This window comes from Ochlerotatus camptorhynchus, unplaced genomic scaffold, assembly GCF_037179485.1.
Source record: "Ochlerotatus camptorhynchus isolate MF236.1 unplaced genomic scaffold, CSIRO-AGI_Acam_v1.1 ptg000889l, whole genome shotgun sequence".
NCBI lineage: Eukaryota > Metazoa > Arthropoda > Insecta > Diptera > Culicidae > Ochlerotatus > Ochlerotatus camptorhynchus.
The window spans coordinates 25,531-41,478 of NW_027041342.1; the positions used below are offsets into that span (position 1 = coordinate 25,531).

The following is a 15,948-nucleotide window of genomic DNA, read 5'->3' on the forward strand; positions in this document are numbered from 1 at the left end:
GCTGCCGTACTCTAGCGCAATATCAATCTATCCTTTTCAGAACTTTCTCTAACTAATAAATTATCGCACTACAATATATACAATATATACAGGATGATTTAAGTGTAGCATTTCCTAAGCAATTCATGGTACCAAGTGGGTTGGTTTTCAATTACTTACGTCCATATATAATCCTGACACGTAATCAACATTAGAATGTAATTCGCTGTGTATCTGTGAAAGTGACCTACTGAACTTCAGTAATTCAGAAGACGAAGTGGTTTTAAAATGAATACTTTTCATTATAAGTGCTTAAACGTGTTTACAAAAAGTTGCTCGAAGACTTGGTTGATCTAGGTTTTGTGGCCAGCGGCGCCCGGTGGTGTAGGGGTAAGCGTGATTACCTTTCACCCTAGCAGGCCTGGGTTCAATCCCAGTCGGCGCCGCCGGGATGTTCTGAAGCATAACATCTCTGATCACGCCTTGCTTCGGAAAGGAAGTAAAGCCGTTGGTACCCGGTTCATGAGTTGATGGGTCGATAGGTAGGGTCCAGGCGTGGGAGCTGCCAGTCGGTAGCATTGGTGCTCGGCACGGAAAACAAGATCGACGGAAAAACAAATCAAGGAAAAAAAAATAGGTTTTGCGGAACAGAGTCAACTTAACAGTAAATTAAAAATTTGTGATTCTAGTCGTATACAGCTTTCTAAACGTACCGAACTATCAAGTAGCGACGAGTTATCGAACTTCGATGAACAAGATATCAACATGAATTTTTCAAGTCAGGAATCTTTAGTAACTGTACCATCAATAACATCGGTAGAAACAATCGACTTTGGCGAATATTCGCAAAGCGTTAATATTGGACTTTTCAACAAATCTATATCTAGAATTTTGACTTCACCAATTGATATGAAAAAAAAAAATGAGTTGTGAAAATTATGCTGTAAAGAAATATCATGAAATTAATAAAATAATTAGAAAACACATATTTGCACTTAATGCAGAAGCAAACTTAGATGATAACAACACTGACGATTTTAATGAAATAATTCAACAGCTAACAGAAAAATTTTCGAAAGAAGATACAACGAAAACTGAGAAATTTCAGCTCTTGACGGCAGGGTCTGTTTTTATCATCTATACGATCACACGCAAAGAGTAGCGCTTCAACCCAGGGTTGATAAATTGCATTCATTTTGATTATTTTTGCTGTGAAGTACGAGCGAAACGAACAAATGAGTTCATTATACATCAACGAATACGCGTTTGTTGATATTCACCACTGCTTGATTATCAAACCCAAAATTTTCAAAATCAGAACCGACCCTCAAAAGCAAAATAATCAAATTCATTTTGGGCAAAACGATTATTTTGAATATTGTCGATTCCAGCGCCTAAAACCTCGATATTATCATCAATTCAGCATGAGGCAATAATTTTCCATCAATCTGTGTATAAAAACTAATACAACACGTTCTACAGCGCTGTATTTGTGTTATATGAAAATAATCATTTTGCATTTGATTCTAAAAATCATCCCCACCAAGATGAAGATGAATATTGATATTTACAACAACACAAGCGATAATAAACTTCCATCCACGGATGCACAAAAACAAATGTTGACTTCGATACTCAGAGGTTGCCTTGATCAAGAGAATGTGTTTATGTAAAATTCAAATTCATGCAGGTATTTGGTCTTTCTGTAAGAGCAACCGTAACGGTCGTTGTCATTTGCGCGACTATTTTAACAGCGCACAGCGCTCTCATTTTAGTTTAGTCACTCTTCTCCACACCGGTCGCTGCTATCGCGGTTATCAATTTACTCACTGTAGTCCGTACCGGTAGTGAGTTTTTTGACATTTCTGTGAATAGCAACCTTTCTCCCGCGCTGCTAAATTTGGTAACGCGCTTCTCACCGAGAAGCCGACTGCTATTTTAGTTACTCGTATGGCAACCCCCAATACGGTAGCTGCGCTATGATAAAGGCTGCTAAAATGAGTTTAGCAGCGTACCGTTACGGTTGCTCTAAGGTTGTCTTCATTTTCAACAAAGTTGAGTGTAGAAGGAATGATTTTTATATGAAAATTATGGACACATTTAACACAACCAGGTATATGGCAACACAATTTAAACAACTTTTAAACGATAAAGGTGTACAATCCACTATTACTTCGATAGAGATGAACTAGCCTAAGGCTAAAAATCTCTTTAAAAAAAAACTATTACTTCGAGGTTAAGCAGTGGATTGAGTGATGATACGAAGGAACTTGTTCTGCAGTTTTTTGAAGACGATGAAACCAGCAGAGCAATGCATGGGCAGCGTGATTGAGTAACAATAAGAAAAGATGGTAAGCGTCAGTCAGTTCAAAAAAGGTTAATGACGACCACTTTATGGGAGTCCTACAACCGGTTCGAAGAATTAAATTGTGTAGAACACGTTGGGTTTTCAACTTTTGCGAATCTCAGGCCTAAGAACTGTAAATTGTTAACTAGTTTAGAGCAACCGTAACGGTACGCTGCTAAACTCATTTTAGCAGCCTTCATCATAGCGCAGCTACCGTATCGGGGGTTGCCATACGAGTAACTAAAATAGCAGTCGGCTTCTCGGTGAGAAGCGCGTTACCAAATTTAGCAGCGCGGGAGAAAGGTTGTATGAGATGGATAATAACTAGGCACACCATGACTTTTCATACACATTTCCTGACAATTGGTAAAAGGCCATTTGGATTGAAGCTGCTGCACGGGTAAGTTCAACATTCACTAGCTGCGTCGTGGGTGATTTGCCCATAACCAATATCGGCGGATTTTCACAGGTTGCTATTCACAGAAATGTCAAAATACTCACTACCGGTACGGACTACAGTGAGTAAATTGATAACCGCGATAGCAGCGACCGAGTGTTCACTCGGCTGTCGACAAAAGCAGACCACTCTTGATGTGTGCTACGCGATCGGCTGTTTTCTCGGCAGCAACCATTGTGTGGTCCTCCTCATTGTTCTTCATCAGCAGTTCTTTCGGTCGATGCGTCGTCGACTTTGGAAAGCAACCGTTTCGTGATGAGTGTGTGAGTGCTGACCACGTTTTGCGTCCATTGCTGCAATGGACGCGCTCTGACCCTCGTTGGCGTACAACAATTTGCCATACAATGAAACCACTGGAAGCGGCTCCAGTTCTGATGGAGGAGGCTTTTTGGATAGCGGAAGATAAAGTATTTATTGTGTTGTACCTTTTGACTATAGTTTTAAGATGTATTGTATAGTGACCAAGAATCCTCGGCTCTGTAAAGTTAATTCGGTTGAGCCTTATCAAATAAATTAATAAACAAAAATAGCAGCGACCGGTGTGGAGAAGAGTGACTAAACTAAAATGAGAGCGCTGTGCGCTGTTAAAATAGTTGCGCAAATGACAACGACCGTTACGGTTGCTCTTAGGGACACATACTGTGTGTATGTACTATTCATGAAAATGTCTATTTTCATCAGAAATTTGATTTGATCTTTTTTCGAACAAAAGTTATTGCAAGAAATCGCGGAAAAAGGTATTAATGAAATACAATTTGAACAATGGGTCACAAACGACAGATGTAATATAGAAACATTAGTTAAAGAGCTGGATTAATTTGTTTCCTTTTTCCTTTTCCTTTATTTAACGTCAGTCTCACCGACGGACATCGATTGCCATCCATTGACGGCAACCGAATGTGCAGAAAGGCAGCTTCCACACCTGCGTAGGATATCGCACCCATTTACAACACACATGGGCCGGGACTAACGGCTTTACTTCCCTTCCGAAGGAAGACGTGACCAGAGATTTTTATGCCTCAGAAAAATCCCACCAACCTCGGCTGGGATTGAACCCCGACCCATTGGGGTGTTATAAAGCAGTCACGCTTACCACTACACCACCGGCGCCGGCAATTTGTTTCCTATTTTATTGGAAAATTATAGAAATTAATACCTTATGATTTTATAAAACAACAGCAGTCTATGTTTTTGTAGAATACAAAACAAAATTTACAGGAAGGTGAATTTGTAGTAATATGTGATTGTTCGATCGCACCATCGGCGCCGGGCTCTACTGCATTTGAATATGCCAAGCAAACAGAAATCAATGCCTCCGGTCAGATGGTAGTAAAGCCCGCCATACTGTAAGAACAGTAACTACCGTTTCGCTCCCCATCGTGGTATTGTTAATGTATGCCATTCAATGTTATTGTTTACATTTTGTAATGGTTTTTTGTAATTGAAATTATAGTAATTGTTCTGTGTAAGCTTTAAAGATGAAATTTAATGTATAGTTTTTAATTAAACGTACTACCTCCGAGCAGGCAGGATGCCTCTCGGAGGCAATAAAAAGTAATATTGTAGTGCCGCCAAGTGAAGTTTGTAGTTTATTGTGTGCTCTGAAACGAATTTCTCCACCGCCTTGAAAACACAACGTAGGGCCGCATCCTGGCCGAAACAGTGATTTTTCAGCAAACTACACATTTGTATTACAAGACGAAGTACAAAGTCATCACTGGAATAATCAGCAAGCAACTATTAATCCATTTATCATTTATTTTAAACTTGAAGGAAAAATTAATCATTTGAGTTATGTAGTAATTTCAGAAGAGTTGCGTCATGATTATGTATCTGTAAACTTATTTATCTCAAAAATGATTGCTTTTCTACGTACAGAACAGCAGTTAACTGTGAATAAAATTTATTTCATGCCGCCAGACATCCCAGTATAAAAATCGGAAAAAATTCTGGTCTTTGCCAATTTAAGAATATATATGTAATAGAAGTTGACTGGCATTTCTTCGCAACACCGCATGGAAAAGGTACATGTGATGCTATAGGAGGAACACTGAAACTTATGGCTACCAGAGGTAGTCTAGCTAGAGAACGTGAACATCCGATAAAAAATGCAAGGGAAACGAAACGAGGATCAGCTGACTCAAATTTTCTTTTGTTATGCAACTACTGAAGAATATGAAACTCATGAGCACGAGCTCAACGAACAATACTCAAGGGCTATTTATAATCCTTCAAGGAACTCAAAAATACCACTAATTTATTCCTATTTCTGAAAGACAAATAGAAGTCAGACAATTTTCAAACTGTAATAATGAAAATAATTTTTTTGATATTACTAAGAATTAAAGTATGGATTTCTATTACAACTATACTACCCATAATCGCATATCACTCGCATCTTTGCTTGATTTCCTATCCATATGCGATATGCGATTATGGGCAGTATATCAATCTAACAATGTAAAAACAAATTAAATCATTCTCGAAAAATCGCAATTATAAGTTCTTTGCATATGCTAATGAGCGAAATATGTATTTGCAAGAAAATAAATTGTTTTAAAACATACACATTCCTGATGGCGTATACCTTACGCTGAAACTGGCAACACGAATTCGCAGAGCGGCAACCACGCATTGTGAGAACCGTTGAGAATAAAATCGAAAGTGAAACGAGAGCGTTTTGTAACAGGAACAGGAAATACATTTTTATTAGTTGATTGACTGCGTAACATTACACATCGTGTGTTTTTATTTCAAGAGGTTATGGACCCAGCAAAGTAAAAGTGCGAACATTTGTGTGCTAATGTGTGGTAAAAATGGAGTGCCTAGGAATTCCGAAGCTAAACAACCATAACTATGGCAGCTGGAAATTCACTGTCGAGCTACTGCTGGTAAGGGAAGACCTGTGGAAATATGTGAACCCAGGAGATCCACCAGCAGCGTTTGTTGCGACGAGTGAACGTGCCGGGAATCCTGCGGAAGTTGCTGCTTGGAAAGCGGAAGACCAGAAGGCAAGAGCGACGATCGGATTGTTGGTGGAAGAGACCCAACATGCACTCATCCGGAACACCATGTTAGCGAAAAGTGCGTGTGAGAATTTGCAGAAACATCACGAAAAAGTGACGCTGTCAGCAAAAGTAGGCATTTTCTATCGGCTGTGTGTTATGCGCTACACTGATGGGGAAAACATTGGGCAGCATCTGTACGATATGGAGCAGTTGTTTGAAAAGTTGACGAAAGCTGGAACAAATCTAGGCAGAGAGCTGGAAGTTATGATGGTCCTACGCAGTCTCCCAAAGTCCTTCAGTACCCTGACGACGGCTTTGGATTGCCGGAAGAAGCAGGAAATCACGCTGGAATTGGTTAAGCAAAAAGTGATGGGTGAAGTGTTGAAGCGTAGAGGAGACGAAAAAAGTGAGAAAGCGTTGAAAGTGTATGAGAAACCGCAAAAGAAGAAAAGTGTGGTGTGTCACAACTGCCAGAGAGTTGGACACAAGAAGAAAGATTGTCGAGTGAAACCGAAACCAGACGAAGATGTTCGGGACGATTCGAGGTCATCCAGGAATGCACAGGCCAACGTGACAACACACGCGGAAGAAGAAGAAGCTTTCGCATTCACGATCGGTGACTCGACAAGTGAATGGACAATCGATTCTGGTTCGTCGTGGCACATTTGTGCAAATCGTGAAGAAAAGAAGATTGGAAACACCCAGTGTTGTGGTGGTAGCTGACGGCCGCAAGTGTCCGGTGGAAGGCGAAGGAACCTGCCGGATCTCTTGCCTCGTTGAGGACCAAGGTACAAAACAAGTGTTGCTGACTCAGGTGCTTTACGTTCCAGAGATAAAGGGCAATTTGATATCCGTTGGTTGCTTGATCAGGAAGGAAGCTGAGGTGAGTTTTTCTGCTTCTGGTTGTACCATCTCTCGCGAAGGGCGAACAGCAGGCGAGGCTGTGCTTGTCGGTGACTTGTATTTACTGAGACTGGTGAGCAAGCCAACAGTGGCGGTAGCGAATAGCCACAACCCGTTGTGCATCCATGAATGGCATCGAAGACTGGGACACCGTGACCCAGAGGCCATACTGGAAATGGAGAGAAGTGGATTAGCGAACGGTATCCGTATCCAACCTTGTGGTATCCGTGCGGTGTGTGAGTGCTGCTTCAACGGGAAGATGGCAAGGCTTCCGTTTCCCAAACAGGCAGAGTAAAAGTCGACCGCAGTGCTTGATATCATCCACAGTGACGTGTGTGGGCCTATGAATACTCCAACGTCGGGAGGGTGCCGTTATTTCGTATCATTTATAGATGATTTCAGTCGCTACAGCTGGATCATTTTCCTTCGCAAAAAGTCAGAGACGGAAGATTGCTTCAAACGCTTGGTGTAGATGGCTAAAACGCAGTTCGGAAGGCCACCGAAGGTGCTTCGCTCGGATCAGGGTAATTCGTTGCAAGGGTTCTGTGCACAAGAGGGAATACTCCAGCAGTTCACCACGGCGTATACACCACAGCAGAACGATGTATCGGAGCGCAAAAATCGGGCGCTTGTGGAGCGGGCAGATGCATGCTGCTCGATGCCAACATGGGCTACAAATATTGGGCGGAAGCTGTTAATACTGCCAACTATTTGCAGAACATGCTTCCGACAAGGGTCAGAGATAAAACTCATTTCTAGACCGTTTTCAAGAAGAAGCCAGATTTGGAGGAACTTCACGTGTTCGGTTCGCAGGCGTGTGTTCTAGTTCTTTCGGAAAAACGCACCAAGCTGGAACCAAAGGCCGTACGGATGACATTCATCGGGTACTCTTCGCAGCATAAGGGGTACCGAATGATTGATTTGAAAACGGACAAGGTCGTCATAAGCAAGGATGTAAGATTTCTGAAGCAGGAGCAGTTGGAGATTTTCCATCCGACAAAGCAGGCTTCGGAGGAATCAGGTAGTGTCGTTGAGTTCCCACTAACGGTGCGGAAATTGATGATGAAAATGGAAGTGTATTGAGTGAATATGAAGATGCAGATGAAGAAGATTTCGAAGGATTTGAAGCAAGTTCATTTTACCGCCGATACTAGGGTCAGGAGGAGCTGCCGGACGGCGAAATGCGTCGGTCGCGGCGTAGTAACTTTGGAGTTCCGTCACAGCGTTATCAGGTTAACAGTCCCGTGAATGAGTTGTCTGGCGAACCACGTTCTTATCAGGAGGCTGTCAGTGGATCTGAAAAGGAGCAGTGGATTCAATCAATATTGGATGAACTGGAATCACTTCGGAAAAATCAAACCTGGGAGGAAACCGATGCACCACCTGGAAGGAAAATCGTAGGATGCTGCTGGGTGTTCAAACGCAAGTATGACGAGGACGGGAACGTGATTCGTTATAAAGCACGTCTCGTTGCCCAGGTATTCACCCAAGTCTACGGTACGGATTTCGATGAAATATTTGCTCTCGTTGCGAAGCAGGTAGCCTTTCGAACACTACCTACTATCGCAGCTAGGAGAGGTATGATAGTGAAACATATAGATGTCAAGACCGCGTATCTCAACGGTGATCTAGACGAGCAGATCTATATGCGAGTGCCTCCTGGAGTGAAATTTATGAGGAGTAATACAGTTTGCTTGTTGAAGAAGAGCATATACGGCCTTCGACAATCGGGAAGGATGTGGAACCAGAAAATCGATAGTGTTCTACGACAAATGGGATTCAAGCCGTCTGATGCAGACCCTTGTCTGTATGTGCGTCATCGAGGTCAGAAATCGACATTCATATTGCTGTATGTCAATGACATGTTGGTCGCAAGTTCAAGTCAGCAGGAGTACGATGAGATTTTCAGGCGCTTGGGAGCCGAATTCGACCTAACCCAACTTGAAGATATTCAACAGTTCGTTGGAATACAGGTAGAGAAGAAGAACGAGTAGTATTGCTTCAGTCAAACGGCGTACATTCGGAAATTGGCGGATCATTTCGGTATGCAGGAAGTTAAACCGTCAAAGATCCCGATGGACACAGGTTATATGCAGCAAAAGAAGGAAAGCGATAGACTACCAACTAATGACAAATTTCAAAGTCTCATTGGGGGTTTGCTTTACTTAGCTGTGCATACAAGACCAGACATTGCTATTAGCACGTCTATTCTGAGAAGCAAGGTGAGCCAACCCACTGCTGGCGACTGGGTAGAGGCTAAACGTGTGCTTCGTTACCTGGTAGGTACTTGTGATTTGAAACTGTACGTTGGCGGAGAAGGAGATCTGGAAGGCTATGCGGATGCTGATTGGGCCGGAAACATTACCGACCGGAAGTCCAACTCTGTTTATATGTTTCGACTTGGTAACGGAACAATATCTTGAACTGCAAGGAAACAAGGATGTGTGGCGCTTTCGTCTACAGAAGTGGAATACATATCGCTATCCGAGAGTTGTCAAGAGTTGCAATGGATATTAAAACTCACGAAGGACTTTGGTGAGGAAGTTAAGCAACCTGTAAGAATTCACGAGGACAATCAGAGCTGCATTAAACTACTGAAGCAAAACGGAGAAACTAAACGGTCCAAGCACGTGGACATCAGGTACCACTTCGTTCGTGACATGGTTGAGCAGAAGAAGATTGACGTCGTCTACTGTCCATCAGAAGACATGTTAGCGGACGCGCTGACTAAGCCGTTGGCACGGGTCAAGCTGGAGATATTACGTGAACGGATTGGCCTGCGAATGGGTCGTTGAGGAGGAGTGATGGCGTATACCTGTGCGGTATCGAATACCCTCCGCATAGAGATGCGAGCCGCTCACTATCAATCTTGCACATAACCCTGCGCACTCCTCAACAGGCGCGACGGGTGACAACGAGAACACGTCCTCATAGCCCTCGGACCGCGACCGCGTACGGACGCATAGGTAAGCCCTCAGTGGAACTCCCACAACGGCCACCAAACCACACCCTGGAACAATTGAGCTTCCCTCCGGAAGGCAGAACTCCACATTGGCGATCCTGCCAGGAGGATTAATAGCCAGAGAACTGGATATTAATTTTTTCTCTTGATTGAAATATGGATGTGTCTCGCAGACCATCGGAGAATCGACTAACCTAGAAATGCGATGGCGTGTCTAGAAGACGGCCAGAATATTGGTGTCAGTGGTTTGTGACCTACAATGGTCCATGGTGCGCCTGGAAGACCACCGGAATGTTGCTTACAAATGCTTTGTGACATAAAATGATCCAAGGTGCGTCTAGAAGACCACCGGTATGATGTTCATGGTTTGTGACCATTGATGGTCAAAGGTGCGTCTGGAAGACCACCGGAACAATGGTCGGAAATTAATTATGGTGCCTCTGGTAGACCACCGGAACATTGATCGAAAGTAGATCATGGTGTATCAAGAAGACTACCGGAGTGAAGCGGTAGTGGTATGGAAGTTAAAACTCTTCTTTGCTTTATGGCATTTTTTGGAAGGAATCTGTGAAAATCATGGATGATTAATTTGTTTTTTCTCAGCGAATCCAATAAACTAATTCAAATAATTTTTTTTCCATTTGATAGATAACACTTTTGACGGAGGAAAATATATTTTAGCCCCGATTGTTGGCAACGATCTGCTCGAAGAGAACGTAGAACAGGTTGATGGATCATCTTATCACGCAGACGAACTGGAGGTTGCTGCTCACGAAACCGTAGAAACCGGTGAGAGTACGGATGAAAGATTGCGCCGTTTGTAGGTAATGGTGGGAAATTTCTCAGCAAATCGTACGCCTGTAACTGTGCCAGTGACGGACAATCTTGACCGAAGCGAAGAAATTACTTCGAACCATCTTTCCCTGCTGGCCTAGCAGAAAGAGGATGCAATATCCGTTGGGATCTTATCCCTAAGTTTCCCAAGAACATCCCGTCGAATAAACTTTGGGAATCTTAGCAGAGTTTTATCGAAAATTTCGAGATAGCAGCATCGTTGTCCACTTTCACTGGGTTATCAAAACGTGCTAAATTGTTGTACCTATCGATGGGTAAGCATCTACAGGACATAATTAACGCAGCAAATCTGCAACCAAACTATCGGGATCCGAGATGCTACTTGAAGCTGGTTGAGGAGGTAAGCACCTACTTCAAGTCGATGACCGACACGGCCGCGGAGCATGAAGCCTTCCAAGCAATGCGTCAAATGAAAGGCGAATCAATCGTTACGTTCCATGCCAGACTGACCCAGAAAGTGCGACTCTGTGGTTACAGCATAGTCTGACCAAGCGCGTTTTATTCTCACTCAGCTGCTGATAGGCATGGAAAACCGAAAGCTAGCAATGGCTGCTAGGACATACAGACACGACACGAGCTATGTCGTGCAAGCAGGTACGAGAGTTGAAGTATACGATGCAGGAGAGCAAGCTGTGGAAGTGTCTCACGACCCACCCGATGTACTTGTCGTTGATCAGCGACGAACATCCCGTCGTGAGAGCCAGCTTTTTCAAAAGGTTCGAAAAACAAACGAAACCAGGAGTGGTCATGGTCAACCGAAGAAATTCAAAGGTAATCCCCAGTACCGTCAGAGACGACGCACTCGATGCTGGAGATGTGGTTTTTCGTTCCACACCCTTTGTGGACTCTTGCCCCGCCTTAGAAAAGAAATGTAATTCGTGCGGACGGATTGGACACTTTGCCGTGACGTGCCGTAGGAACTCCGAGAAAAATCGCATCAATAGCGTACAGGAAGATCCGCGCAAGTATCCTCCTCTTGGTTGGACAAAGGATCCGGACGATGAACAGGTATGAATTCGATGTATTTTACCCTAACATGAAAGGAAAATTAAAGATTTCCAGGAGTACTCTCCAAACCCTATTTGGTTTGCTCATATGATCACTTCTTATCCGTTATGGGCAAGGAACAAAGTATCATCAATAGTCCCCCCCCCTTGTTTTTTATTCCCTTACAGCAAATAGAGACGGTAATGTCAGTGGGCGATGCGATAAAATAAAATAAAAAATAATAAAAGTTTCAAAAAAAATCAGAAGATAATTTCATCGTATTCTTAGGAGAGTTCTGAAGAATTTCGTAAGAGTTTCGAGTAATTTGATTGTTTTCAAAGTAAATTAAAAAAATTACTTTTTTACACCGTTCTCAGACATTCCGGGCAGGATGGGGTGTTATTTTTTAGTTTTTAAGAATTATAGGGGAAATGGCTCTAATGTTGGCCTATGGATCTAAGATTGGGCCCATCACTAAAATTCTGCTATTTATCAATTTTATCTTGATGAACGCGTCATTGGGACGGTACTAATTGATATTTTTGGTCGCTATTGAAAATTTAGTCGATTGCTGTATTTAGGTATGGGCCCACATTAGAGGTATTTAGGCCGACATTACATCCATTTCCTCTATTCCTTAGTTGATCAAAATTAAATACCAGTTGAAATAATAATTGAAAGTTGTAACAAACGAAACAAAAAGAGGGATATTGATTATAGCAAATTCTTATTACAAAGGGAAGGTTTTTTTTTTCGTTCGGCATGATTTCATCAATATCTCGGTAGTTATTGAATATTTCTAAATCATTTTAAGATCATTGTTTAAGATTACGCATGTGTAGTTTTCAAAAATATATGATTTTGTTGGTGCTCATCTTGCTCATCCTACGCTTTTTTTTTGGTAAATAATGGCTCTACTTAACTAGTTCATTCGGAAACTCTAATTTCTTTAAATATATTAAATAATGTACTAAACGACTTCATGCTAAATGGGCTTTCCACAGCTGGTAAAGCCTCTATAAAAACAAACAAATAATATACTTACAGCCATTTTTTCAGCATTCAGCACATCAATTTCATCTTCCGTCATTTGACGATGAGGATAGTACGATACGTATCCGAGAACTTTGTTGATTTCATTGAGTGCATTCATTTTACCGTTGAAACTTGAAATCTGCAACACACGTAGAATGATTTTAAGTCGGCACATTTCCAAGGCGCGCAGAAGATTTTCCTGATTCGGAACACGATTAATCAAGGCACGAGCATATTTTACGATGCCTGTAATAACATCATTTTTCCCTTCAAATTTAGCTTCTCGTTTTAGCTCATCGTCGGAAAGCGTTTCCAGTATCTCTAGAAGTACGTCCCAAATAGGCATGAAATATTTCTCTATAGTAGATACCGTCAACAGTTCGGCACATTGTCCAAAGGGGCGCAGTAAAGTGTGCAGCAGCGGAAGTGTCAATGTTGCTTCTTCTTCTTCTTCGGATACAATGTTATTGGAACTGGCAGCACTAGCAGATGCAATAGCCTTTTTTATCCGAATCGTGTCATTAATGGATTCCAAACTTTTGCTGGAAGTTGTCTCTCGGTGTTTTCGAAACAGTGCAATACCGGTATGTATTCGCTCTAAAAAATTGTCAAACCCATTACATTCTCCAAAACGGTTGATCAGATCCACTAACCAACCGCGAGGATTCTTTGGCTCTGGAGGGGGTTTAGCGAATATTTTCCCCTCTTGAAGAGGCTCATCCGATTCTCCTAACGATAAATATAATTCCAGCTGACGGGATGCATTTTGAGTTTGAAACTTATTCTCCGGATCGAATACCACTGCTAACAGGTTCAGTAGGTGGAGATTATCATGTCTCATGTGTAGAGCGATCAAGTGAATTAATTTGCTACATGACATCAGAATGCAATGGTGAATGTTGTACTTCCACGAGGAAACTGCTTCGTCGGTGAGAATCTTGATAAATGAGGTTGTAAGGCCATCGCGATAGAACTTCATGCAAGGCTCACACTTGTTATCAATTCCTGTGAAACATAATTTCATTAGAAAGATTATATAACCCAAATACAACCCGATTATCACACTAACCAACCCTAATAAACCAATACACAAACGAATGTCAACTATTATAATAATGGTACACAATGTGGTGGGGCAACTCTACAACCTCAAGTTTTCCACTGTATTTTTTCTATATTATAGAGATTTTCACCACCCATTAACGCATAACAGTCCCATTTGAATAGAAATCAAGCTAAAATGTGACTGTTATGCTTTTCTAGGCCGTTCAGCATTCGGATGTTTACCCACTGTATTTATGTCTCACACAACTGTGCCAATTTTGTACAAATTTATTTACAAGCAGGATATGCTGGTAAAAAAAAAAAAAAAAAAAAAAAAATATTATTCTTTAATACACTATTTATTCATTTCTGTTTGATATGTTTACAAAGTTTGCAAACAGAAATGAGCATTGCAGTGTAGTTACCAATTTTCCAAGTCATAGACTTCAGATAACTGTTCAAAGTCCCAGATTTTTTTATAACGGAATCATGAACAAAAAACCAAAGACCACTATGACACACGCGATGGGTCTGAAGGGATCTTTACATAGAAATTGTTTTTAGGTGATACGATCCAGATCCTCGGGCTCTGGTTCCACTTCGTTTTTCCAGGAGGCCATTATCTGCTACCGGAAAAATACAATAACAAAACTGTGGTGATAATTTAGTGCTTCAAATCGCAATACTGCCCGAGATTAACTCCCTAGAAAACTCGAAGTGGCAGTGAAAGTGCTTATGATTTGTGGACGCTGAATCGTATCACCTTAAGAACTCAGTATGTTCCATTCCCAGGTTGGAAATTTTCTCAACATCCCTGGGCATAGAGTATCACTGTGCATGTAATGATACAGATTCATACATTGGTTGGCATAGAAAGCTATCAATTAATTACTGTGACTGAGTTCTTAAGGCATACTGAGTTCTTAAGGTGATACTATTCAGCGTCCACAGGCCCTTTCACTGCCACTTCGAGTTTTCTAGGGAGTTAATCTCGGGCAGTATTGCGATTTGAAGCACTAAATTATCACCACAGTTTTGTTATTGCATTTTTCCGGTAGCAGATAATGGCCTCCTGGAAAAAAACGAAGTGGAACCAGAGCCCGAGGATCTGGATCGTATCACCTAAAAACAATTTCTATGTAAAGATCCCTTCAGACCCATCGCGTGTGTCATAGTGGTCTTTGGTTTTTTGTTCATGATTCCGTTATAAAAAAAATCTGGGACTTTGAACAGTTATCTGAAGTCTATGACTTGGAAAATTGGTAACTACACTGCAATGCTCATTTCTGTTTGCAAACTTTGTAAACATATCAAACAGAAATGAATAAATAGTGTATTACTGAATTATAAGTGGGGATGGGTGGCATTCACTAGCCCGAGAATACCCTCCACATGCTAGCCTCTTCACCAACCATACATCAGTACACACTTATCGAGTCAGTACTTTTTACCAAGTTTTTGAATTGCGGAACTCTTCGGTAAAATTTAAAAAATCTGTGAAAAATTCAAAGTTGAGAAAATGTGTTACGAAAATTTACAGACTAACTTCTGTTAACCCCGTGTAATGATGAAAATTTTTTTTTTTTTGATTTTAACCAATCTTTACGATTAACAGTCATTTGAATTTTAGCCGAGTCAGTAATCCAAAAATCCAGTAAAAATACTAACTCCTGTAAAAAAATCTAAGTGTGCATGCAGAAGCAGCGGAGCTCCACACTCCTTCATCAAAACAGCACCGCAGCTGAGCTGCGAGTGCTATGAAATAAAAAGGACATCGACTTATTACCACTACCTACTTCTCTCCCATCCGCTCTCAGAATTCGCCGATTCGGTGTCTCTCGTTGTGCTTTCTGCTGAGACTGAGCAATATTCGATACCGCGAAACATCTCCGCAGTTATGTTTTCTTTCCGCGCAGGAGATGTGCGGTAATCAAAAGTTAAGAATGTAGCTAAACATTTACAATAACATTCTACCAAATTTTCATATGCGTAGTCCACTGCAACAGCCGAACGTACGAACGAATAGGGTGACTATAGCGCATTTTATAAAAACGTCACAAGTTTTTATGGCTGTTTTAAATCAATAATTACGAAGAAACCATAAAGCCTACAAGGTTACTACCAAAGGCACAAATCTAGGGAACTGCATGGAAAATGTTTTGTAGAACAACTAAATAAACAGAAATGAAAATTTTCAACTTAAAAACACTAAAACGTATGAAATTTCACCAGTTTTTTTGGTACTTTCAACATACTTTTCAATTTTAATGTATGATAATTAACTTTAATCGAGTTCTTTTTCAAAGAGCATTGATAGCTAAGACTTTAATCTTTCATTTGGTATGTTAAAATCAGAAAACCACATTAAGAT

At 41.3% G+C, this 15,948-nt stretch overlaps 1 protein-coding gene across 2 annotated transcripts in view; it reads right to left on the minus strand.

The window, feature by feature from the left end:
• The window catches only part of faf (ubiquitin carboxyl-terminal hydrolase-like faf), a 138,461-nt gene that overhangs the window by 18,380 nt on the left and 104,133 nt on the right, over positions 1-15,948 (minus strand). The window contains exon 4 of one of the 2 annotated variants that reach the window (XM_065238690.1): positions 12,544-13,538. The exons of the other annotated variant lie outside the window; for it this stretch is intronic. Coding sequence (XP_065094762.1) covers positions 12,544-13,538 — 995 coding nt within the window. The remainder of the gene's footprint in view (positions 1-12,543; positions 13,539-15,948) is intronic. 2 annotated transcript variants of the gene reach the window in all.